General features: G+C 39.9%; 1 protein-coding gene across 1 annotated transcript in view; it reads right to left on the bottom strand.

The window, feature by feature from the left end:
• acap3b (ArfGAP with coiled-coil, ankyrin repeat and PH domains 3b) overlaps positions 1-26,372 on the bottom strand; it is a 66,398-nt gene that overhangs the window by 21,364 nt on the left and 18,662 nt on the right. The window contains exons 2-9 of the mRNA XM_058055902.1: positions 13,330-13,387; positions 9,714-9,833; positions 8,665-8,718; positions 3,630-3,688; positions 2,184-2,367; positions 1,960-2,004; positions 1,791-1,886; positions 216-290 (exon numbers count right to left, since the gene is read on the bottom strand). Coding sequence (XP_057911885.1) covers positions 216-290; positions 1,791-1,886; positions 1,960-2,004; positions 2,184-2,367; positions 3,630-3,688; positions 8,665-8,718; positions 9,714-9,833; positions 13,330-13,387 — 691 coding nt within the window. The remainder of the gene's footprint in view (positions 1-215; positions 291-1,790; positions 1,887-1,959; positions 2,005-2,183; positions 2,368-3,629; positions 3,689-8,664; positions 8,719-9,713; positions 9,834-13,329; positions 13,388-26,372) is intronic.

The raw sequence follows: 26,372 nt of genomic DNA, 5'->3' as shown, positions 1-26,372 counted from the left end.
ATTATGGCCACAACAGTAGCCTGTGTTATGCTTAAGATTATTATTATTATATTATTATCATTGTGCCTGTTGTGAGATTATGCAATAAAAGCCAGTTGTTCAAGTCAGGAATATGTATCAATATTGGACATAAATATCGATGCGTGGTGTAATTTCTTGGCTAGGAGGGAGGGCAGGGGTAAAAGGTGAGGTAAATAAGCAGCATGTTGTCTCACTCTCTGCTGGATGATGGCGTGTTTGTGCTCCAGCTCCCTCTTCTCCATGGCGGAGTCGATGACCAGCTGATCCAGCTACACGGAGCAAAGCAGAGCAAAGCAGAGCAAAGCTGGTGAGATGAATTTATTCAAGGAAAAACTGCACTTTTTGGGAACATTTTGCCCATCTTCCACATGTCTTTCTGCTTTCTGTGCGGTTCACCAACAGCGGTGTCTCAATCTCGAGTTTGTTCCTACTAATCACGGCAGACGTTATGAGAGATGCTAATGTCTGCTAGGTTTGGACAAACGATGATGAGAACCTTATCTTTTTGCTCCTGAATATACAGAAGATGAGCTGTAGACCAATAGGAGAGGAAGTGAAACTTCCAAGGGAGCAAATGTGGGCTCCACCACTGGCATCACTTGGGGGTTTAATGTGGAGATCACATCTACTGTCCATTGACTAAGTTAGCATGATAATATTAATATTAGCTCATGGTCATAATTCCAAAACAATAGATAGATAGATGGATGGATGGATGGATGGATGGATGGATGGATGGAATAGAATGGATGGATGGATGGATGGAATTGAATGGATGGATGGATGGATGGATGGATGGAATAGAATGGATGGATGGATGGATGGGATAGAATGGATGGATGGATGGATAGGATGGATGGGATAGGATGGATGGATAGGTGGATGGGATGGATAGGATGGATGGGATAGGATGGGATAGAATGGATGGATGGATGGATAGGATGGGATAGAATGGATGGATGGATGGGATAGAATGGATGGATGGATGGGATAGGATGGATGGATAGATGGATGGGATGGATAGGATGGATGGATGGATGGATGGATGGGATAGGATGGGATAGAATGGATGGATGGATGGATAGGATGGATGGGATAGGATGGATGGATGGATGGATAGGATGGATGGATGGGATAGAATGGATAGGATGGATGGGATGGGATGGGATAGGATGGATGGATGGATGGATGGATGGGATGGATGGATGGATGGATGGATAGGATGGATGGATGGATGGGATGGAATAGGATGGATGGATGGATGGATGGATGGATGGGATAGGATGGATGGATGGATGGGATAGGATGGATGGATGGGATAGAATGGATGGATGGATAGGATGTATGGATGGGATGGATAGGATGGATGGATGGATGGATGGATGGGATAGGATGGGATAGAATGGGTGGATAGGATGGATGGATGGATGGGAGAGAATGGATGGATGGATGGATGGATGGATGGGATAGGATGGATGGGATGGATGGGATAGGATGGATGGGATAGGATGGATGAATGGATAGATACAGCTTAAACAGTAAATTGCACAAATAATTGTCATAATTTTGAATAAATAATAATAATTGAAGGTTTTGTGTGTGTGGGGGGGGGCAGGTAGAGGGGCTTATTTGGTATTCAAGTCCAGTTTTAAGCAAACCAAATGAATCTTTAAATAACCCTCAGATCCTACAACAGACTAAGACGGACTAAGCAACAACATTTGATTTGATTTGATATTTTATACTATGATGTTTTTCATTTGCCTCACCTGGGCCGCCAGCTTTTTCATGTAGGGGTCGATCTCATCCAGGATGTTGAAGCCTTGTTGGAAAAGAGTGTACTGGGCACGCATGAAGGACAGCATCTGCACAAGTTGACATCTTTGCATAAACATGACGTTCATTTTCAATGACGGAATATTCATGAAGGTTTCTCACCGCATCCAGGATTTCAAACTTCTTCTTGGCCTGAAGCACATTGATCTGCCACGGGAAGAACACATTAAATATGGAATCATACTTTCAGATATGTTTCACTATTAAAAACTGCCTCCAGTGTCTATTTTGGCTGACATGAAGAAGTCATGGCTTCAGGCTGAGTAGAAGTGGAACGTCAGTGCCCCCTAGCGGACACCGCTGGTATAGTAGAATGGAGTTTGTACCTGTAGGACGTAGTCCAAGGCCAAGTGTCTGAAGGCTTTACGGCTCAGAATGAGGGCTTGTGTGGCCTCTTCTGCTTCATGGACCTTGTTCCTGGGAGCCTGGGCGTTCTTCACCTGGGCCAGCTCCATGTCTTCTCGCACGCGGTCAAACTGCTTCTTGGTGTCCTTGAACTTGCGTACATCGCTGGTGGATGGGTAAGAAGTGGTTATTTTTATCAATATGGTAGAATATGGTATGTCCGTCTTATTCTTCACAATGCTATCACTCACTTCCTGGTTTCTTATTTTTGTTTGTCACACTTAAATATGTCAGATTATCAAACAAATTTAATGACTCAATTAATACAAAATGCAGTTTTATTAAAACTACATGACCTTGTGTGGAAAATGTGATTGCCCCCCCATTGGGACTATCTACCAATGGTGGTGAACCTTCCCAGGAGGGGCCAGCCAACCCAAATGACCCCAAGAATGCAGTGACAACTCATCCAAGAGGTCCCAAAAGACCCCACAAGTTCGGTGTTCAAGTCTCCACCATAAGAAAGACCATGCAGACAAAACCGGGCTGCAAGACCAAAACCACTACTGACCCAAAAGAACATTAAGGCTTGCCTCAATTTTGCCATAAAACATCTTCATGATCCCCAAGACCTTTTTGAAAAGCTCTGAAAGTAATGCCGCATTTCAGAAGAAGAACTCCACACCAACAGTAAAATATGGTGGTGGTAGTGTGATGGTCTGAGGCTTCACGATTTGGAGGACTTGCTGTGATGAATGGAACCATGAATTCTGCTGTCTACCAAAAAAATCCTGAAGAAGAATATTCAGCATCTGTTGGTGACCTCAAGATGAAACCAACTTGGGTTCTTCAGCAGGACAATGATCCCAAACACACCAGCAAGTCCATCTCTGAATGGCTGAAGAAAAGATCTTGGAGTGGCCTAGTCCTAGTCCTGACCTGAATCCTATTGAGAACATTTGGCATGACCGTAAAAATTACAACAAAATTGCTCCACAGAGCTGTAGGAGACTAATTGCAAGTTATCGCAAACGCTTGATTGCAGTTGTTGCTGCTAAGTGTGGTCCAACCAGTTATTAGGTTTAGGGAGTTTTTCACTTCATTATACTGGGCCATGGACGTTTGGATTTTTATTTATTTTTAAATATTTTATTATTTTATAATTTTTTTTATATTTGTAGTATATATATATATAATTTAGTATTTTTTAAAATTATTTTTATTTATTTTTTAATTTTTAAAAACTGCATTTTGTGTTCATTTGTGTTGTTATTGACCAATATTTATATTTGTCTGAAGACCTGAACCTGAAGTGTGAAAAACCATAACAAAAAGAAATCAGGAAGTGGCAAACACTTTTCCACACATTTTAGTCGAGTGCTCCTGGAAGCTCCTGGAAGCTCCAGGAAGCTCCTGGGAATACTTACTCTTTGATAAAGGCGTGAAGCTGCTGTTTGATTGACCTCTGAGCCTGGTCAAACAAAATCTGAGAAAGAAAAGAGAAATAAAAACATGATCTGCTATTTGTGCGCCACTGAGATCCGTTAGTGTTACAAGATGTAGTTGCTGCTCCTTACCGCAGGAGGGCAGTATAAACCTGAAACCTTTTTTGATGCGGATTAACATGATGCATGTTCAAAAGGGTGGAGACACAGGAGGAAGATGAGGACAAGCTGACACATGAGATTTGCCCTGAAATCAATGAACATTCTTTGGACGCTTTATGTAGACTTACACCATGTCACGTGATCAATGTAAGAGTTTTATTGCCATGTGTGCTTTTACAGGGAAAACAATGCTATGTTTTTTTTTAAATAAATGTATTACTGTGGCTGTGTTATGCAGTTGTGTACAAAGGCCTGGTTCTCATTTCGGATCTTAATGAGCCAAATCCGAGGGATGATATATCAGAAACACATGATGCAATGCAGTTGTACACCACTGAACATTATAATAATAATAATAATAATAATAATAATATATCCATGTCATGCATAACAGCCTTGTTTGCTTTATAAAAGCAGAATTTCATTAGCATGTGAAAGTGAACAAATTAGTGTCTTTACAGCAATTTAGTGGGATTAAACAACACAACAACATCAGTACAATAAGATTAGAACTGCAATGAACTAAACCACATCTCAATTTATTTAAATTAAGTCAACATTAAATGCATAAATGTGGAAAACTGCCAGATTATTGATTGACATAAGCAACCCAGTCAGTAAACTATGAAGTCTTAACAACACAGTCCTCTGTTTTTAGCCGTTAGCACACAATCTGGGCTACCGCTACTCCTGTTTTCCTTATGAAGCTATTGTCTGGCTTTAAATCAGGCCATTACAGGACAATTAAATATTATGCTGCGCTAAGAAGTCCGGGTACTTTCCACGGTGGTGGGTGCGACGCCCAAATCTAAAGCAGCTCCATCGTACTCTACACCAACGCTGTAGTAATCCAAACGTTCCACCCAAACCTGCTTTGGATTAGGGTGCCCTGCTGGGCGTGACCCCCGCATACATCATGTACTCGCGTTGCCTTAAAGCACTCGTGTCACGTTCAAAGACCCTCCCCTGCTTGCATCAGGCAGCGGTCCAGTATGCACAACAGCTGCTGGCAAGAGAATGCTAAGTGTTTAGTTTTGGGGTTTTGGGGACTTCTATGTATGTCTGAACCCACTACAGGGGCCATCCAAATGTACATTTATAAAATGGTGAATCATTTGGAAATCAAAGATTTGGGGGGAAAGCGTGTCCAAAACTTTGGACTTGTGTGACATTACACTAGACTTAAGTAGAACTCAAAAGAGATAAGTTTAGTCTAGATCTAAGAACTAACTCTGGATTTATCATTCATTCATTTTCTATTGATTATCCTCACGAGGGTCGCATGGGGGCTGGAGCCTATCCCAGTTGTGTTCGAGCGAGAGGCGGGGTACACCCTGGACTGGTGGCCAGCCAATCCCAGGGCACATATAGACAAACAACCATTCACACTCACATTCATACCTATGGACAATTTGGAGTGGCTAATTAACCTAGCATGTTTTTGGAATGGGGGAGGAAACCGGAATAAAACCCACACCGAGAAAACCCGCCCGAGCGGAGAGTGGAACCTGGGTCTTCCCGACCTCCTGTGCCAACATGCAAACCACTGTGCGGCTGCGAACTAAGAAGTCAAAAACGTACCACTTCCACACTAAATGGGAGGATAACTTTCTTTTACTGTTATTACAACATTGGTTCTGTTGCTGCTGTGTTGTGCAATATACTATGTACTGTAAATAAATGACAGCTATAATTTATATAATACTTTTTCATGCGGCGGCACGGCGGCCGAGTGGTTCGAGGGTTCAATTCCACCCCCGGCCATCTCTGTGTGGAGTTTGCATGTTCTCCCCGTGCATGCGTGGGTTTTCTCCGGGTACTCCGGTTTCCTCCCCCCATTCCAAAAACATGCTAGGTTAATTAGCCAACTCCAAATTGTCCATAGGTATGAATGTGAGTGTGAATGGTTGTTTGTCTATATGTGCCCTGTGATTGGCTGGCCACCAGTCCAGGGTGGACCCCGCCTCTCGCTGGAAGACAGCTGGGATAGGCTCCAGCACCCCCTGCAACCCCCGTGAGGAAAAGCGGAAGAAAATGAATGAATGAATGAATGAATGAACTTTCTCATGCACTCCATAACATTATTAAAGATGGGCAAACATTTTTTTCTCATTAAAGTTTGTTTAGTTTTGCTAACATATTTTTCCACATAGTTAAGAATGTTGCAATGCTACTTAAAACATTTCCTGTTTGACGTCTGTTTGACGCCGTAACAACGCTGAGAACGTTAAAAAAAAAAAAAAAAAAAAAGTCTGAGAGGTGGGTGGTCAGAATGAAAACCAGAACCCGTGTCTTCCCTTTTCTCCATTCATGCTCCTGGTGGGATTCCAAGGAGTGGGAGGCCTGAAGCTGGTACACGGACGACAAATATAGAAAGAGAGCACGGACACAACATTGATGGCATCCCAAACAGAAAGAGTGTAGAAGATGAAAGATCTTCTTGTGGTCAGCACTCACTAAGTTGATTTATGAGAAGGAGAGGTAGGACAGTAGGACTTTAGGAACCAATGTTCTTCACCGCAAGGACAACCAAGGCATGATAACAAGGTGATAATGGATACATGAAATTGAATAATAAATGCAAAAAAAGAAATGATAAGAGAAGAATAAAAAGATGAAAACAGAGAAGATAGCGAATGTTAGCAGCCGCAAAGCCCACACAAGAACAAATGACACGGTGGAGCCCCGTTTTCTTTTTTCCACCCAAAGCAGGTTCTTCTCATATTTCACCAACAGCAAACAGGAGAGAACGATGATCATGAATCATTCCCGACTGCACGTCAACGCCTTTTTTTTTATCAGATTCCCACCGAGGCCCATTTCTTAATCATGCTTAGTCTGGCAGATAAATCCCTCCAGAGTCTTAGCAATAAGTCCAAAGTATGCGTGTGTCTGTTTTACAGCATGTGTGTGCAATTTGTACATTTTAGATGTGTTGTACATCTGGGGAAACATGTGCTTTCAATCAGACATATGTTGTGGATACTGATCTACTGTCAATGAGGAAGGTCACCGTTAAGTTGCGTGTGTGTGCGTGTGTGTGTGTGCGTGTGTGTGCAAGGTGTTTTCCGTAGGAGAAACTGAATGTGGTAAGGATGTTAACATGCCAAAAGTTGGATAGTTATATTAATATAAGTCACTCAGATGCACACCATGCACAACATGCAATGTTTATGATAGGTAACGGTTAGCGCAGTGGAACCTCCAGAGTCGAACACAATCTGTGTATACTGCGGGGCGGGGTCCACCCTGGAGTGGTCATCATGACTCAATCACGGGGCACGGTTGACTTCCAAGATGTTTTCATTTTTTCTAGATGTAAATTTAATCAGGAGGCTGCACGGTGGTTGAGTGGTTAGCACGCAGGCCTCACAGCTAGGAGACGTGAGTTCAATTCCACGCTCGGCCATCTCTGTGTGGAGTGTGCACGCGTGGGTTTTCTCCGGGTATTCCTCCCACATTCCAAAAACATGCTAGGTTAATTAGCCACTCCAAATTGCGTGTGGAAGTGGTACGTTTCTGGCTTCTTTGTTTTGTCTTTGGGCTGTACGGTGGTCGAGTGGTTAGCACGCAGGCCTCACAGCTAGGAGACACAAGTTCAATTCCACGCTCGGCCATCTCTGTGTGGAGTTTGCATGTTCTCCCCGTGCATGCGTGGGTTTTCTCCGGGTACTCCGGTTTCCTCCCACATTCCAAAAACATGCTAGGTTAATTAGCCACTCCAAATTGTCCATAGGTATGAATGTGAGTGTGAATGGTTGTTTGTCTATATGTGCCCTGTGATTGGCTGGCCACCAGTCCAGGGTGGACCCCGCCTCACGCCCGAAGACAGCTGGGATAGGCTCCAGCATGTCCAACATGATTGAGTGAAAACAAGTTCTCCTCCTGTTGCATGTGGAAGTGGTACGTTTCTGGCTTCTTTGTTTTGTCTTTGGGCTGTACGGTGGACGAGTGGTTAGCACGCAGGCCTCACAGCTAGGAGACGTGAGTTCAAGTCCACGCTCGGCCATCTCTGTGTGGAGTTTGCATGTTCTCCCCGTGCATGCGTGGGTTTTCTCCGGGTACTCCGGTTTCCTCCCACATTCCAAAAACATGCTAGGTTAATTAGCCACTCCAAATTGTCCATAGGTATGAATGTGAGTGTGAATGGTTGTTTGTCTATATGTGCCCTGTGATTGGCTGGCAACCAGTCCAGGGTGGACCCCGCCTCTCGCCCGAACACAACTGGGATAGGTTCCAGCATGTCCAACATGATAGAGTGTTTTGTTCCAAAACAACTCCTGTTGCGTGTGGAAGTGGTACGTTTCTGGCTTCTTTGTTTTGTCTTTGGGCTGTACGTGGCCAACATGCAAACCACTGTGCAGCCGCTAGCTAGGAAGCCAAAAACGAACCACTTCCGCACTAAATGGGAGGATAACTTTCTTGAATGCTTTTACTGCTATTACAACATTGGTTCTGATGCTGCTGTGTTGTGCAATATGCTTGTACTGTAAATAAATGACAGCTATAATTTCTCATGCACACCATTCACACTCACATTCATACCTATGGACAATTTGGAGTGGCCAATTATTAGTACTAGCATGTTTTTGGTATGTGGGAGGAAACCGGAATACCCGAAGAAAACCCACACATGCACGCGGAGAACATGCAAACTCCACACAGAGATGGCCGAGGGTGGAATCGAACTATCTGTGTGCGCTAACCGAATAACAAATAATTGAATGGAAATAGCACGTGGCCTCTAAAATACCACTAAAAGAAATGTCCAGATATTATGATGGCCTTTGTCCCCAGACAGGAAGTGAACGGTACGTACTGTTCCAGCCAATCAAATGAAAGATCTGTTTCTCACCATGTGGTAGTTGACGATCTCCTGGAGGCTTTCTCCACACTTCTCAAGGCATTCCTGCACATAAAACACATTTCATTTGGAGCCAATATCCCATTTCATGTCTACAGCGGACGCCATGCGAGGCGACGCCCATGTAGGCTAAATGCTAGTACAAACATCTCCGGTCTGTATGTGGTCACATGTCATGCGAACAACAGCTGGACGGCTAGCGTCTAGACCAGGGGTGGGCAAACTACGGCCCGGGGGCCACATGCGGCCCACCAAACGTTTGAATCCGGCCCGCCAGTTGCTTTTAAGTATTTCAACTTTGTTTAAACTTTGTTTAAAGTGCTCCTGAAAAAAAGGAAACAAGAACATATAGCTGATAGTATGACAATTAAAATTAGACAAATAATTCAAGGCGTAAAATTATTAAAATTATAAAAAAATATTAAAAAATTATTAAAAATTATTAAATGTTTTTTTTAATTTTTAAAAAATTATTTAAAATTATTTAAAATTATTTAAAATTATAAAAAAAATATTACACCTTATTAAAAATTATTTAAAATTATTAAAAAATTATTTAAAAAATTATAAAAAATTATAAAAAAATTATTAAAAATTATTAAAAAATTATTAAAAATTATTTAACATTATTAAAAATTATTAAAAATTATTAAAAATTATTAAAAATTATTAAAAATTATTATTTTTTTAAAAAAATTATTTAAAAATATTTAAAAAATATTAAAAAATCATTAAAATTATTAAAATTATTAAAATTATAAGCGTAAAATCATGTGTGTTAAATATATGTTCTGGCCCCCCGCACAATTTTGTTAACTCAATGCGGCCCATGAGTCAAAAAGTTTGCCCACCCCTGGTCTAGACAATGCTGTTTATACTGCTGGACTTGTGTGATTCATGTGGAGAACCACTGGAATGTCCTGCTCCAGTCAGACTGATGATGCCGGGAGAAGGTGACCCTGTTTTGCATCCGTTTGGAGTTCGTACGTACGTACTACGTGTCATATGTGTCATATAAGACGTAAGATGTGCTCACTCACCGAGATCATCTTCTCTTCTTTGCACTGCTGGGAGAGGTCCTTGATTCCGTTAACGAAGAGCTTGTTGGCACTGACGTAGGCCCTTCCTGCCTCGATCATCCCGCTGCACAGCTTCACCAGCTAAGGGAAACAAAAGTGGACACTTTGAGTTGCCATTGTTCTATTTAAGGAGGCTCACAATGTGATAGACATGCAATTCAAGGATAATAATAGTCGCGGTGATTACATAAACCAAACAAAGCTTCAGCAGATTGTCAGTCACACATCTGTACCGAATACAGACATAAATACTATAAAGTCGTCTACTATGGATAAGCATCATTAATTGATTGATTAAACCCGTCCACCATGTCTTCCCACCTGGGAGGCGTCCAGGAAGCATCCGAACAAGATGTTCAAGCCACCTTAAATGGTTCCTCTCAATGTGAAGGACTACACTGATCTCCACCCAGATCACCCAGAACCTCATCCTATCTCTTAGAGTACAACCACCCTGCAGAAGAAACTTCATCCATCATCCATCATCCATCCCCGTTACTTGATTGACATACAGGACAACCAGTCAGATGACAACTGAATTTTGACCTTTAGGTCACCGCTCATGCGTAAACAACGATGCAAAGTGCTAAGCTAGTCGGCGAATTGCGTCAGATTTTAAAGCCCTCGCTAAAGTTTATGGTCACTAAAATGAGTGAAGGAGCTGGACCAAGTAAAAAGGCAAAAACTGGACCAAGTAAAAAGGCAAAAAACATATCACTTCCATACGGATATGGAATATTATACGGATATTATGATACGGATATTATCCATGACTGATAAACATTTGGAAGTGTGCTTGAGGCTGGCTATCAGCAGCTACTGTCCGGACTATGCATCCCTGGCTGGTTCAATTCAGTGCAAGTCATCAAAGTAAACTCAGGTAATTACAAAAAATGTTAATAGTTAATTATGTGTGTTTTGCAATATTGGCTCATTTGGTTATGTAAGGTACATCAACATACATTGTACGTACAAATAATCCTCAATACATTTGAAAATAAATAGATGTTTTGCATTTTTGTAGTGGGTAGATCATTTTGACTCGGTCATTTTAAAAGTAGCTCGCATGCTGAAAAAGTGTGAGCACCCCTGGTCTACAGCGTCTATTTGTATTTGCTGGTACGTGTCCTTTCTAATGTTAGCAAACAGCATGATTTTAGTTTTAGGGTCTGAGGTCTTTAAAGCCTTTAAAGTCTGAATAGAATAGAATAAACAAGCCATCTCATGTTTTTTTTATTCCTGATTGTGGAATTAATTTCCATAATACTGCCCAGATATTAAACTAAAGAACACTTTCTTTGCTTGACAAAGAGCATAGAAGTAGAAGCAGATAAAAAAAAACGACAGAAACTGTCAACGGGGCAGTTTCACACCATAACACGGCAGAAATGTAACATCTTGTTCTTCATTTTTACAGCTTTTTTTTTTTACAATTATTACAGCTCAAATTGCCGTGCCATTAGACGATCCTTACACATTCCCACTTTGCGGATAATATGATGACACACGGTCGTTAGCACATGTAAAGATGGTGTTAATGAGAAGTTGTTAGCAATGCACATTTAGCACATTGCATTTAAATTCAGTGCAAAAGCTCGGCGGCTTGTGACAATGTTGATGTAGTCTGGTGGGCGCTTGCACAAAGTCTTTTTTCCTTTGCATGAGCCAGACATGAAAAGCTAGCAAGACGGCATGTAAGCCAGAATGACTAATTAGCTAGTACACGTATATGCATAAGTAAAAAGAGCATCAGACATAATGCATTCATTTTAAATGCACATCAGATCGTGTTACGTGTTTAGAACCGAATCCGCACAAACGGTGATTCCTGCCATGCACTCACACAACAACATATCTGTCATCATGTGCCGGACCGGGCCCCCGGGGTCCGAGCACGGCCATTACATGCACACTATATGTGTCATATCTGTCGACAAATGGGCTGGAAGACCACAGGGGTCCACTTGAAAGCCAGAAAGCTACGCCTGCTCAAAAAAAGGCACGGGATACGTAGGTTGTGTTAATCGATCAAAACTACAACATTGTAACGTAGAACTCTTGACTCCCTGTTGGAGGTTTCTGACATTGACATTTAAATGTTATTCTTTGAAATAAAAAAAAAAATCAAACCGCTTAGACTGGCTACATACTCGGAAAATCCGCCAGTTTTGCTTCTAACTGGGATTTTTATTTTCCGACCGTTCTTCCAACTAAATTGCACGTACAGCACAAATGAAGTATTATTCATAATAATGTATGTGGTGATTCATCAGAATAACTCTTTTTTTCCCAGTTATTTGTTGCTAGGCGGACTTCACTACGAATGACCATCGCTGCCAAGACCAACGAAAACTCTGGAGCTTTGAGATTTATGAGACACAATAATAATGTTTTTTTTTTTTATTTGTCTCCATTCATTTCACTGAAAATTAGCCCTTTTTGCTAATGCCGGATTATTCAAAGATCTCCATCATCAATCCAACATTATTCTCATTTACATTTTGGCACAATGTCCCTCAGGCAGGGTCAGGGCATCCTACCAGAGCAGCACGAGGACCCCTGCTGAGCAGAACCAATAACCATGACGGAGACTCCTCTGATTACTCGGATCATTTTTCAACATAGTTCAGAGCGAGCCCAAAGTTCAGTGGAGGGCATTGACCCGCTTGGAGCAGAAAACGTTTGAGGACAAAATTCTACCCTACCGGCCTGGTAATCAAACTACAGTAAACCTCGGATATATCGGACTCGGATATATCGGAAATTCGCTCACAACGGACAGATAAAAAAGAAGCGATTTTTCTGTAATGCATTTCCAATAAAAATTCATTGCATATATCGGATTTTTTATAACGGATTTCGCTTATTTCGGACAAAATCTCCAGTCCCGTATCCAATGCATTTCCATGAAATTTCCCTGGCATATATCGGATGGCCGCATCGTGGCGCTCCGATTCGCCGAATCGTGACAGGCCGCTATACGACGTCATTTGCAGCGTTTGCAGCGTTGCCTGCGCGTCCAGGTACATTGGAAACATAGTCAAGGAAGTGCCTTTTTATAACGGATAAAATCCCATTTACGCATATACCGGATATAAATCCCATATATGCGTAAAACGGACATTTTCCGGTATACGCATATAACGGATTTCGCTTATATCGGACAAAACCAGTGGGAACAATTGAATCCGATATATCCGAGGTTTACTGTAGTATTGATGGACAATAAATGACTAAAATGACCTTTTTTATTGACCTGGGAGAACTGCTTTTTTGTAGTATATATATATATATTGTAGCACCTTTCTTAAAATTCAACAAAATTTAAGATTACTTGATTACTTGGTGATATGGTGACATTTAGTGACGTCATGCTTCTATAGCGCTCCTCTATAAAGGCTACCGTTGTGTTGGTTAGCAATTCATGAGCCTATTTGACATAAGAGCCAAGGTCTGGTTTATTGAACAGTTACAAAGAAAAGCAATTAGCTTCCCTCGACGTCTAAGCGCTGACTTTGATGCCAACATGGATTTAAGTCGACCGTTGGAATGAGAAGATTCCCAATGTTTTCCATACCTTGTCCAGCTTTGCTTCAATCTCCACCACATCTGTCTCGACATCATCGATGCCAGCCCTGAAGAGAAGAATAGCAGAGTTAGTTTCCTGTTGTTTTGGAAAGATTTGGATTTTTATCCGACAGATAATTATGGGAATTCTGGTTTCTTCTTCTTTCTCTTTGGGATTGTCCCTTCAGGGGGTCGCCACAGCAAATCAATCTCCTCCATCCGAAACGGTCTGACACAGCAACTACCCTCATGTCCTCCTTCACTACATCCATAAACCTCCTCTTTGGTCTTCTTTGGTCTTTGGCATCCTTCTACCAATAGATTCACTATCTCTCCTCTGGACATGTCCCAACCATCTCAGGCTGGCTTAAGGACTTTATCTCCAAGGACTCTAACATGTAATGTCCCTCTGATGGACTCCTTCCTGATCCTATCCATCCTGGTCACTCCCAATGAGAACCTCAGCATCCTGATCTCTGCTACCTCCGGTTCTGCTTCCTGTCTTTTCCTCAGTGGTACCGTCTCTAGACCAAACAACATGGCTGGTCTCACTCCGGTTCTGGTTTACATGGTGTAAACACACACAGCTACACACTAAGCTAACCCAGCTAGCTTCCGTTCACGCTACATGAGAGGAGTTTTTCTGTGAACATTTGACGTGTAATTATTATATTATTATAATTATATTATAATAATTATTATGATAATAATAATGATAATAATAATAATAATTATAATAATAATAATAATTATTATTATATATTATTATATTATAATAATTATTATGATTATATAATAATCATAATTATACATTTTATTTATATTGCACTTTACATTATAGAAATCTCAAAGTGCTACAAAGAAAGCATAAAACCTACAGTGACGCAATAATAATAATAATAATAATAATAATAATAATAATAATAATTATTATTATTATTATTATTATTATTATTATTATTATTATTATATAATATTATAATTATTATATTATAATAATTATTATGATTATATAATAATCATAATAATAATTATTAAAAATTTTATTTATATTGCACTTTACATTATAGAAATCTCAAAGTGCTACAAAGAAAGCATAAAACCTACAGTGACGCAATAATAATAATAATAATAATTATTATTATTATTATAATTATTATTATGATTATTATATAATCATAATAATTATTATAATATAATAATTCTAATAGTATATAATAATAATAATAATGATAATAATAATAGTAATAATAATTATTATTATTCTAATATTATATAATATTGGAATTATTATATTATAATAATTATTAGGATTATATAATAATCATAATAATCATTATTATAAATTTTATTTATATTGCACTTTACATTATAGAAATCTCAAAGTGCTACAAAGAAAGCATAAAACCTACAGTGAAGCAATAAAACAACACAACACACTAAGTCATGTCAATATATCGAGGCCGGCAAAATGATGGAGTTTGTTTTTATTTATCGATTGATTGTCGTGGCGATGCTAATCCTAAAGATGGTTGCTATGGTTGCGGTCCAACCGCTTATTGATGAACTAACGGATTACAAGATGAGCCCATTCTAGTATGAGAACTCCATCATTTATCATCCTTTTTAAACGTACAGCATCTTTGACAAATAAAGAAGCTCAACAGGCTCCATGTTTTTCATTGATTTTAGCCGATATCTCAGCGTTGACCGCGTTTGCTCGATGCTGCATTTAAAGCCGCAACCCGACACCACACATCGCAGTTGTGCAGACTCGGACGTTAATCCCAATGATTGCCGGTAAGATTAGCGGTCACGGACCAGCTGAAAAATCAATGAGTGACATAACGCCGTGAAGGCACATCGCCATGTTTTAGTATTCATGAACTAAAAACAAACACAAACACACAAGGTTCCATTAGGGAGTCCAATCTAAAATAAGTCATTGATTATTTCCAATGCGGTTTATTGGATTGTATCCAGCCAATGTTCAGTGTCACGCCCCCTGGAACAAGTCCCTCATTACACCCGGGTGATGATCTCATGGTTAAATCGCAATCCCACCCTCATCTGTAACTCTTTTCTGCCCGGCAACACCCTCACAGTGGAAACTTTCTTTGTGTCGCAACAAGATGTGAAGCAAAACATGGCCACCCACTTGAAAGTTCTATTTTGCTTCGGAGCACTATGGCGGAGCAGCAAGGAGATTCACCTGCTCTGAAAAAACACATTCCCAGAATTCCTTTCTGTAAACAAAATGTAAGTGACGTGTGTGGTCTGCACACGAGACGTGTTGCATGTGTGCAGGTCTTCAAGCTGAGGACACATGGAACACGGATAAGCTCATGATGACGCTGTCAATGACACTCCAAGGTGACTGCCAATAATCTCAAACATGAGGTCAATGTAAGCTTCGGTCGCATCCACGTGGACGCGGAATTCAACCGCAACCCCGATGTTGTGCACGGTGCGTAAAAAAATGGCAAGCGGCGGATGCTGTCACGTATCAACACGTGTGTGGACATACGAGGAATATCCTAAAGCTATTACAGTGATGATGCAGCCCAGTCAGTGGAGAGAGAAGGGGGGGGGGCGGGGGGGATGGGCGCATCCTTGTTGCCCGTGGTAACGTACAGTAGAGGGTCTAACATCATCGTCGGTGATGGGGGGAAGGGAGTTTCACGTGCTATCTCGCCACGTGGTGCACAATCATCAAGCCCAAAAAACAACGTTCCGTTTATTCTGGTCCTGTCACATCGTGTATGTGTGTGTATGTGTGTGTACTATGTGTGTATTATGCGTGTACTACGTGTGTATACTGTTTCATGCACGGATATCCCCTCGCATCCCTTCACATCAACGTACAGACAGAGAGAGCACGTCTCGCATCTCTTGCAGACTCCAAATGGCACATGACATCACATTCACGTCAACATCAGTTCAAGGACTAGCGGGACAGTGTGGGGGGGGGGGGGGGGGGGAAGGGGGGGGGGGAGGGGGGGCTGGGACAACAAGGCCTCTGATACACCAGACCAGCTCCAGCCCCAGCGGCAAAAATACTCACATGCAACAGTACATCATCAGCCGAGAAGCCATGAGATGACGTGATTTGTGTGGGCTACACGGTTAGACCATACATGTGATGATGATGATGATGATGATGATGATGATGATGACGATGATGATAATTGATGCAAATGATAACTGGTAAAACAAAAACAATGCGCCGGTGTAAAACACATTTTAGAAATAACATTAAAAAAAATCATATTCATACATTCATTCAAAATCACTATATCATAGTTTTAAAAAATTACAAAAAATATTTAAAAAATATTACTACATTTTTCATGACTGAATATGGCCTATTATTGGTCAAAAAGATGCATATTTTTACATATCTTTTGCTTAAATTAAGCATTTTCAAGCAGACAAATGGCTAAATGAATGAAATGACATGTAGTACCTACACTGGTCACTAGGTGGCAGTAGTGTTGGATGAGACTTGATCTTTACTGCATGTTAAATAATAATATATAATAATATCATTATAATCATAATAATATATATATCATCATAATAATATAAATCCATAATATAAATCCATAATAAAAAAACATGGGCTACTGATATGGCTATAACCCACGCCCAACTAAAACACGTCACTTCCTGTCCGCCCACCACTCCGCTCCCCCGGGGAACACATTTATAGCAACACACATTAGCACACATCAGTCCTTATTTATATTATATTATACATATTATAAGTTGGCTGCACGGTGACTGAGTGGTTAGCACACAGACCTCACAGCTAGGAGACCCGAGTTCAATCCCACCCTCGGCCATCTTTTTGCATGTTCTCCCCGTGCATGCGTGGCTTTTCTCCGGGTACTCCGGTTTCCTCCCACATTCCAAACAAAAAAACATGCTAGGTTAATTAGCCACTCCAAATTGTCCATAGGTATGAATGTGAGTGTGAATGGTTGTTTGTCTATATGTGCCCTGGGATTGGCTGGCCACCAGTCCAGGGTGGACCCCGCCTCTCGCCCGAACACAACTGGGATAGGTTCCATCATGTCCAACATGATTGAGTGAAAACAAGTTCTCCTCCTGTTGCGTGTGGAAGTGGTACGTTTCTGGCTTCTTTGTTTTGTCTTTGGGCTGTACGGTGGACGAGTGGCTAGCACGCAGGCCTCACAGCTAGGAGACATGAGTTCAATTCCACCCTCGGCCATCTCTGTGTGGAGTTTGCATGTTCTCCCCGTGCATTTGTGGGTTTTCTCCGGGTACTCCGATTATTATCATGCCCACATCCTGTTTTGAGAACATGCTCTTCCTGCTTTGAGTACGTAAAATGTACTCTCGCCCCCAAGACAGCTGGGGTAGGCTCCAGCCTATCCTCCTCATGAGGATAAGCGGTAGAAAATGAATGAATTAATAAATATTATACGTTATTTACGGTTGTTATGTCTATTATATCAGGTAATACGAGTGTAAAGGTAACAATAGGGGTGTTAGTTCATGTCTAGAGCTCTCTAATAATGTTGAAAACTATTTTTTGAAGGTTGTACATAAGTGTGCTTTAATTATGATTAGATTTTTATTATTTTATTATTATTTATATTATTATAACATTGAATTCATAAATAAAGAATCCCACTTCACAGAAATTCACTTATGACGGTTCGGTATGTAACAAATAGAACAATTACTGTATATTATTATGTGTGTAAAAATAATTCCATTTCCAACTGTTGTTGTATAATCCCTGCATTTTTAATTTGTCGGTATTTGTGATCTGACTCAGCAGATCAAGCGATGACGGGCGATGACCTCATTTTTCACAGAGATCAGGTGGATGGAAAGCAATCGCTGTGTCTCTCGCTCTCTCTCTCACTCTGGATCAGGAGCACAATATGACAGATGAAGCACACGCTGACCTACAAAACCTGATATGAATATTGTTTTGTTCAGCCAAAACAATGTCGCCAACATCTACAGTACCTCAGAGTTGCTGAACTTGTGCACCTTTTCTACGGGTCGATTTTACTTACTATTGATACTTATTCTCGACCAAAGCCAAGACCTTCATGAAGACATCTAACCTTTTGTCCAAAGGGTTGGTGAATAACGCAATAACTCACCAAAAATAATGTGCAACACGGTCAAAATAACATCTGACCACCAAAACATTCCATACATTTCAAGCAGCGTAAAGAAAGGACGTTCTTTCCTCCTAATTATATCACATAACGACACATAACGACACATAACGACACATAACGACACGCCCTGTATATCCTCATTCATAATTCCACGCTTTCATCATCCTCCGCCCGGCAACTTAAGACTGCAGACACGTCAAAATATCCCCTTCGCGGAATTCCAAGTAGGGAGGCAACCATGGCAACTGTTCATTGACCCAAATCACCATGGCAACAGGCTTCAGCATCATTCACCTTTTTTTTTTCCAACTGACCAATTTCCTTTTTGTCTGATGTGACTTCACTCCGTTTATCTCACAGCTCAATTTCATACGGGGTTTAATCCCAAATACAATCCTAATCATGTGTTACAGGGTACAGTTTTTTAGGAACACCCCTTATACTCAAGGTCTGCACATTTTTACACATGTAGTAGCAAATCAGCCTATATTTAATACGTGTCTGTACATTAAGGATGTCATCTGTATTTATGTCCCAAAAGTCTGTGCATGCGTCGCTTGCTGTGAAATCACTCATCCACAGCATAATTGCTTTGTTTGCCAGCGGAGCTCGCTATTCCGTATGGAGAGAGCAGGTGGTTGGAGGGTGGAGGGAAAGAAGCGTTTCCCCATCCCTCATTTCTTTGCTCTGTTGTCATGTAACCATGTAACAGTAGCTATGGTTATTTTTACATGCAAGATAATATATATTTCCTATATACACTGAAATAAAAAAAGTCATAGACTACGTTAAAAAGCCATAGCATTTCAGAATGTGGAATCAAACTATGGAATGGATTGAGTAAGGAAATCAAACAATGCACAACGATGAGCCAATTCAAGAAACAATACAAGCAGTTGATGTTTGCTAAATACAAGGATGAACCAGTCATGATGTGCTATATATATCTCTATATTGACACTTAATTAAAAAAAAATAAAAATGTAAAAATGTAAAAATGTAAAAATGTAAAAATGTAAAAATGTAAAAATGTAAAAATGTAAAAATGTAAAAATGTAAAAATGTAAAAATTTGAAAATTCTAAAATTTAAAAAATCTAAAATGTAAAAATGTAAAAATGTAAAAATGTAAAAATGTAAAAATGTAAAAATGTAAAAATGTAAAAATGTAAAAATGTAAAAATGTAAAAATTTAAAAATTTAAAAATTTAAAACTGTAAAAATTTTAAATTTTAAATTTCTGGTACTTTTACAATCAGTAACAGTTACATTTGTTCTCTTCCTGCTTTCCTAATATAGTTTAAGGTTTTTTAAATTTTTAAATTTTTAAATTTTTAAATTTTTAAATTTTTAAATTTTTAAATTTTTAAATTTTTAAATTTTTAAATTTTTAAATTTTTAAATTTTTAAATTTTTAAATTTTTAAATTTTTACATTTTTACATTTTTACATTTTTACATTTTTACATTTAACTTTAAATTTTTAAGTAACAGTTACCGATTGTAAAAGTACCAGATGGAGGGGTAGGATTTAATAAGCTTAGCTTCTTCCTACTCCTTTTGGACATGTGGAACTGGGAACTGATTATGGGATGCACTCAATTGGAATCTGATGCATGTTCAAATGAAATAAAACCATTACCATTAAAATAATGCATGAAGTCCAGTGTTTTATATTGTTGTGGTGTATTTTTTTTTTAATTTCTATTGCTGTTATAACATAGTTTTTTTATGTTATGCCTCTTCGTTGTGTGGCATGCATTTACTGGACTGAGTAGGCTAATTCACATTCGCCACGTCAGGATTCTTTGGTATAATGTTGGGCACATTTTGAGTCCAGTCGCCCGGCACCAACTCTTTGTGTGCAAACGTGTGAGTCAGTTCATTAAATGATGGTTTCCGAATTAAAATGGAAAACTTTCGTGTCACAATTGATGAGGTGTGTGTATATTAAAAAGCACACAAACACAAACAAAAGCACACAAACATTCAATAAGCCATCCTCACATCCGCAACACTCACCCGCCCTAACACGCCGCCATTTGACACCAATGGCAAGTTAAGGCAAACACTAGTATCTTATGTGAGGCTTACAAAGATGCCTTCATTGCTACCCCCACCAACCCCCCCACCCCACCCCCACATGCACACAACAAACATCACAGTCATTCCCTGAAAAAAAAAACATTTAACTGTTCTGACTGCTCATGATAAGGACAGACCATAAAAAAACAGTCCTGTGATTGGCTGGTGACCAGATACCCCCCCCCCCCCCCACTGCCCAAAGCCAGCTGCCACAGGCCCCACCACACCCGGGTCCCAAGGAGCAAAGAAAATGCATGGATTGACCAAAGAACATCTATTTGTGTATCATATGATGTTTCATACAAGTCACACGTTAAACTGATGCCATTATACGTACATCTTTTTCTTTTTTTTCACTCAGTCAGTTTTTAAGTCGTGAAAATAAACGTTGCTTTGTCTGCCAGCTGAATTTATTCTGACACAGTATTTGTTCAGGACTACAAAGTAGAATTTAAATGACCCGAGGACCTGATTTTTGTGTGTCACATTTGGAACTCATGCATGAATGTAAAATAAATATCAGTTCAGCCCTCCTAAAATGTTCTTAAGCCCCCCCCCCCCCCAAATAATTTTGTATTTTTTATTGACTTTTTTTTTACTTTTTTTTATTGATTTTTTAATGAAAAAAATCTCTGACAAATTTCATATAATATGGACCCCCTAAAATGTTCTCAAGCCCCCCTAAATAATTAGATATTTTTTATAGATTTTTTTTTTACAAAAAGAAATCTCTGACAAATTTAATATAATAGGGCCCCCTTAAATTGTTCTGAAGCCCCCCTAAATAATTTGATATTTTTTTGTGAAAAAAAAATATAAAAAAAATTATTGATTTTTTTTTACAAAACAAATCTCTGACAAATTTAGTATTTAGCTAGTATTAGCCTACTACTACTGTAGTAGTAGGCTAGTATTAGCCTGCTTATTGGCTTGCTTATTAGCCTGCTTTATTATATAGTAATAATCTGAAGAAGAATAATGATGATAGTAATAATAATAGGCTAATGAATAATATAATAATGATGATTATATCATTGATCACTGTCCACTGTACAGTAGATTGTGTGTACTTGTGTAAATTTAATGGTGGCCTAAAAGAATTGAGTATCTCTACTAAATCTGTACAAAAGTGGGAAAGTTATATCCTGGTTCTTGTTCCTTATTTGTTTTTTTGGATTTTTTGACTTTTTTGAATGTCTACTACATTCATTCATATCCTGTGCATCTCCAGACTTAGCCCCCCCCGTCCTCATAACCTAGTGACGCCCCTGGTAAATCTAAATGTAAAATGTCAGTGAGGAATTAATGAGTGCTATTATTGTTGAAGTGATAAACACAGAAACACACCCAAACAAAGTATTACTGCAAACAGCGTAAGGGAGAAGATGGCTCCTGTGCTGCACTTTCAATGAACCCAATGCATGCATTGATATTTCTGGCAGAGAATATCAGGATGTGGAAACGTCATTATGTCATTTCAGAGAACAGCCCAGCAGGAAGCGCGTTGGAAGGCCTTAAAGTGCGAAGAAGGAAGAAACAATTCCTCTCCAACAGAACTGGAACGGCACGGCAAGCAAGGCGAGACGTCTGTTTGATGGACAAAGGCAACATTTGGTGGACTTTTTGTGGCGAGAGTGTAAAAGACGAGAGTTAAGAGGGGAACTCTGTGACGTGACTTCCATTAGTACTCCTGTCAACATGTGTGGGAGGCAGGGGAGTCATTAAATGATACTAATAATCATCTGCACCGCAAGACTCTTCAATGTGTACTCAAGCGTGATTCCAGCATCTCCAGCTGCTTCCCAAATGTACTTCAATGACTTAAAAAGTCGTTTATCTTGAAATAATATGATATACAATATCATTAAAGCATATTTTTATATGTCATTGGCACGGTGCTCCAGGATCACAGTATTTGTTCAGGCCTACAAAGTAGAATTTAAATGACCCGAGGAGCTGATTTTTGTCACATTTGAAACTCATGCATGAATGTAAAATAAATATCAGTTCAGCCCACCTAAAATGTTCTTGAGCCCCCCTAAAGAATTAGATATTTTTTATTGATTTTTTTTACTTTTTTATAAAAAAAGAAATTATGAAAAAAAATCTCTGACAATTTTAATATAATAGGGCCCCCTTACATTGTTCTGTAGCCCCCTAAATAATTTGATATTTTTTATTGATTTTTTAAATTTTTTTATTTATTTCTTTTACAAAAAATCTCTGACAAATTTCATACGATAAGGACCCCCTAAAATGTTCTTAAGGCCCCCTAAATAATTTCATATTTTTATAGATTTTTTTTTACAAAAGCATCTCTGACAAATTTCATATAATATGGACCCCCTAAAATGTTCGTGAGGCTCCCTAAATAATTTGATATTTTTTATTGATTAAAAAAAATTATTGATTTTTTTTTACAAAAAAATCTCTGACAAATTTCATATAATATGGACCCCCTAAAATGTTCTTAAGGCCCCCTGAATAATTTAATATTTTTATAGATTTTTCTTACAAAAAAGTCTCTGACAAATTTCATATAATATGGACCCCCTAAAATGTTCTTGAGACCCCCTAAATAATTTGTTATTTTTTATTGATTTTTAAAAAGATTTTATTGATTTTTTTTTTACAAAAAAATCTCTGACAAATTTCATATAATATGGAGCCCCTAAAATGTTCTTGAGCCCCCCTAAATAATTTGATATTTTTTTATTGATTTAAAAAAAACATTATGGAATTTTTATTTTTTAACAAAATAAAATCTCTGACAAATTTTATATAATAGGGCAAAAGCAGGGTAATGAGCAAGCCAATAAGCAGGCTAATACTAGCCTGTAATTATTATTACTAGTAGTAATAATCAGAATAATAATAATGATGATAGTAATAATAATAGGCTAATTAATATGATTATTATATCATTGATCACTGTCCACTGGTCTATAATATTGGTGGACCAGCCAGGACACCTCTTATGTTGCGTTAGTCAGATGTCTACTTATATAAAATATCGTTAGTGTGTAGCCCATCCATTTCTGTAGCTTCCCACCATGTCGTCGTGTAATGGAGTCAAGACTGCACATACAGAAAAGCTTTAGGGCTTGATCATGTTGGATCATGCGTTACCCGGTGGAATGTGGACTTACATCCTCCATCCACACACACTGTAAACCACTGCTCCGTTATGGGGGGTGGGGGGGTTGTAAATAGCTGCAAAAAGACATGATGCCATGACTGCGACTGCGACACACCAGAGTCAAAACCCCGCCATCATTAAAACGACAATAAGACCCCGAGAGCATTGAAGAAACTTTCTATTTCTTAGGAAGTGATCTCCATGACAACCGGCACAGTTTTACTTTTGATTTGAGAAAACAGACGACATGTTCCCTGCAGGCACGTAGGACTTGAACGCAGCAGCGAAGACTGGAAAAAAAAAAAGGATGGTTGGAAGATGCCTTGAGATACAAAATAAGGACTCGTACCAAAATAACATCAGAAAGTCACAGAAAACTCTTAGTAGTATCTGAGGAGATGTAGTACTTCTGTACTTCTGATGTGCCCTTTGGCTTTGGATACGAATGACCAAGCTGCTCGAGTCTACCAGACACTTACACACCGCTCTCACTTGGGGTTGTGAGGGTGCTGGAGCCTATCCCAGCTGTCTTCGTGTCTTCGGGCAAGAGGCGGAGTCCACCCTGAACTGGTGGCCAGCCAATCCCAGGGCACATATAGACAAACAACCATTCACACTCACATTCATACCTATGGACAATTTGGAGTGGCTAATTAACCTAGCATGTTTTTGGAATGTGGGAGGAAACCGGAGTACCCGGAGAAAACCCACGCATGCACGGGGAGAACATGCAAAAAGATGGCCGAGGGTGGGATTGAACTTGGGTCTCCTAGCTGCGAGGTCTGTGCGCTAACCACTCAGTCGCCGTGCAACCAACGTATAATATGTATAATATAATATAAATAAAGACTCGTGCTGATGTGTGTTGCTATAAATGTGTTCCCTGAGTGGTGGGCGGACAGGAAGTGACGTGTTTTAGTTGGTCGTGGGTTATGGCCACATCAGTATTCCATCTTCTTATTATGGATTTATATTAGGGATTATTATTTAACTGTTAGATCAAGTCTGATGTGTGTCTCATCAGATGGCCAGGGGTGGAATCGAACTCCGGTCTCCTAGCTGTGAGGTCTGTGCGCTAAGCACTCAGTCGCCGTGCAGCCAACGTATAATATGTATAATATAATATAAATAAAGACTCGTGCTGATGTGTGTTGCTATAAATGTGTTCCCTGGGGGAGCGGAGTGGTGGGCGGACAGGAAGTGACGTGTTTTAGTTGGTCGTGGGTTATGGCCACATCAGTATTCCATCTTCTTATTATGGATTTATATTAGGCATTATTATTTAACTGTTAGATCAAGTCTGATGTGTGTCTCATCGAATGGCCAGGGGTGGAATCGAACTCCGGTCTCCTAGCTGTGAGGTCTGTGCGCTAACCACTCAGTCGCCGTGCAGCCAACGTATAATATGTATTAAAAAAATATCAATAAGGAATTGTGCTGATGTGTGTTGCTATAAATGTGTTCCCTGGGGGGAGCGGAGTGGTGGGCGGACAGGAAGTGACGTGTTTTAGTTGGCCGTGGGTTATGACCATATAAGTAGCCTATGTTTTTATTATGGATTTATATTAGGGATTATTATTCAACATGCAGTAAAAGCCTGTTAGATCAAGTCTGATGTGAGTCTCGTAGTTGTGTGGCCTGCGCGCTAACCACTCATCCACCGTGCAGCCCCTATTTGAATACATACTTGAGAAAAAACACTACACAACTTTCAAAGTCTAACCTTGACTGTGGCCCCTGCGGCCAGCGAGCATCATTCCAAACACAGAGTGACGCAGGCGGCATGAGAAAGGAAGAAGAGGAAGTAGAGGAAGAGAAGACCCCTGCCGAGTATCAGCGCCCGTTCCCGGGAATCATTGACTTCTACTCTTCGCATCCATCCGCCCACAGCCAGCTGACTCTTATCCCGACAGCGGTGGGCTGTTTGACTGGGATGGAATCTCACAGACAAACAAGTCGACACACAGGGATTTCAACACGCGCGCTTCTTGCAGCATGAACATCTCAGACCAGCCATATCCTGTTAAGGACTGCATCCCAAATTCTGCCTCTTCAAGGACAATTGGGAGTTATGTAAATGGCAGTTGCGCACAGGAAGGGTGCATTGTGTGTTTTCTTTGGTTTTCTTCCCGGCACATGAAATGTCGGCACCGCGCAGCCATGACGCCACATCCGTGACGCCACATCCATGACTAAGCCGTCTTTTTATCCCGCCCCCACATGGCTTCAAGGCAACGCCGGAAAGAGAAACTAAAATCCAGACTGCAGCACACAGTTCGGACGTGAAAATAAAATAAAACTTATTACAATATCACAAAAACCTTATGGTTTACATTAGTGGTGCTCCGATCGTTCGGCCACCGATCCGTGTCGGCTGGTATCGATATCGGCCAATACTTGCTTTAAGATTGGTGTACTTGCTAGTGTGGGCAAAATTTGTTGGATGAGTACCACCTCAGTACGGATTTGGGAGCATGCGGACACTATGTAGGACTTTTAGTGCAGGAGGAACTTTGGTTGTGTGCGGGGCTGCATCGGAGTTGGCATCGAACTCGGCATCGGAACGGGCGTTGTACACACTGATATGACACAATCTCCTCTCCGGGCACAGAAGAGGGAGTCGGTTGCGAATGTGGCTGGAGGGGCCCAGCAGAGGTGGATAAACC

This window comes from Doryrhamphus excisus, chromosome 18 (genome assembly GCF_030265055.1).
Source record: "Doryrhamphus excisus isolate RoL2022-K1 chromosome 18, RoL_Dexc_1.0, whole genome shotgun sequence".
NCBI classification, from domain to species: Eukaryota; Metazoa; Chordata; class Actinopteri; order Syngnathiformes; family Syngnathidae; genus Doryrhamphus; species Doryrhamphus excisus.
This window is presented reverse-complemented; position numbering and strand designations above follow the sequence as displayed.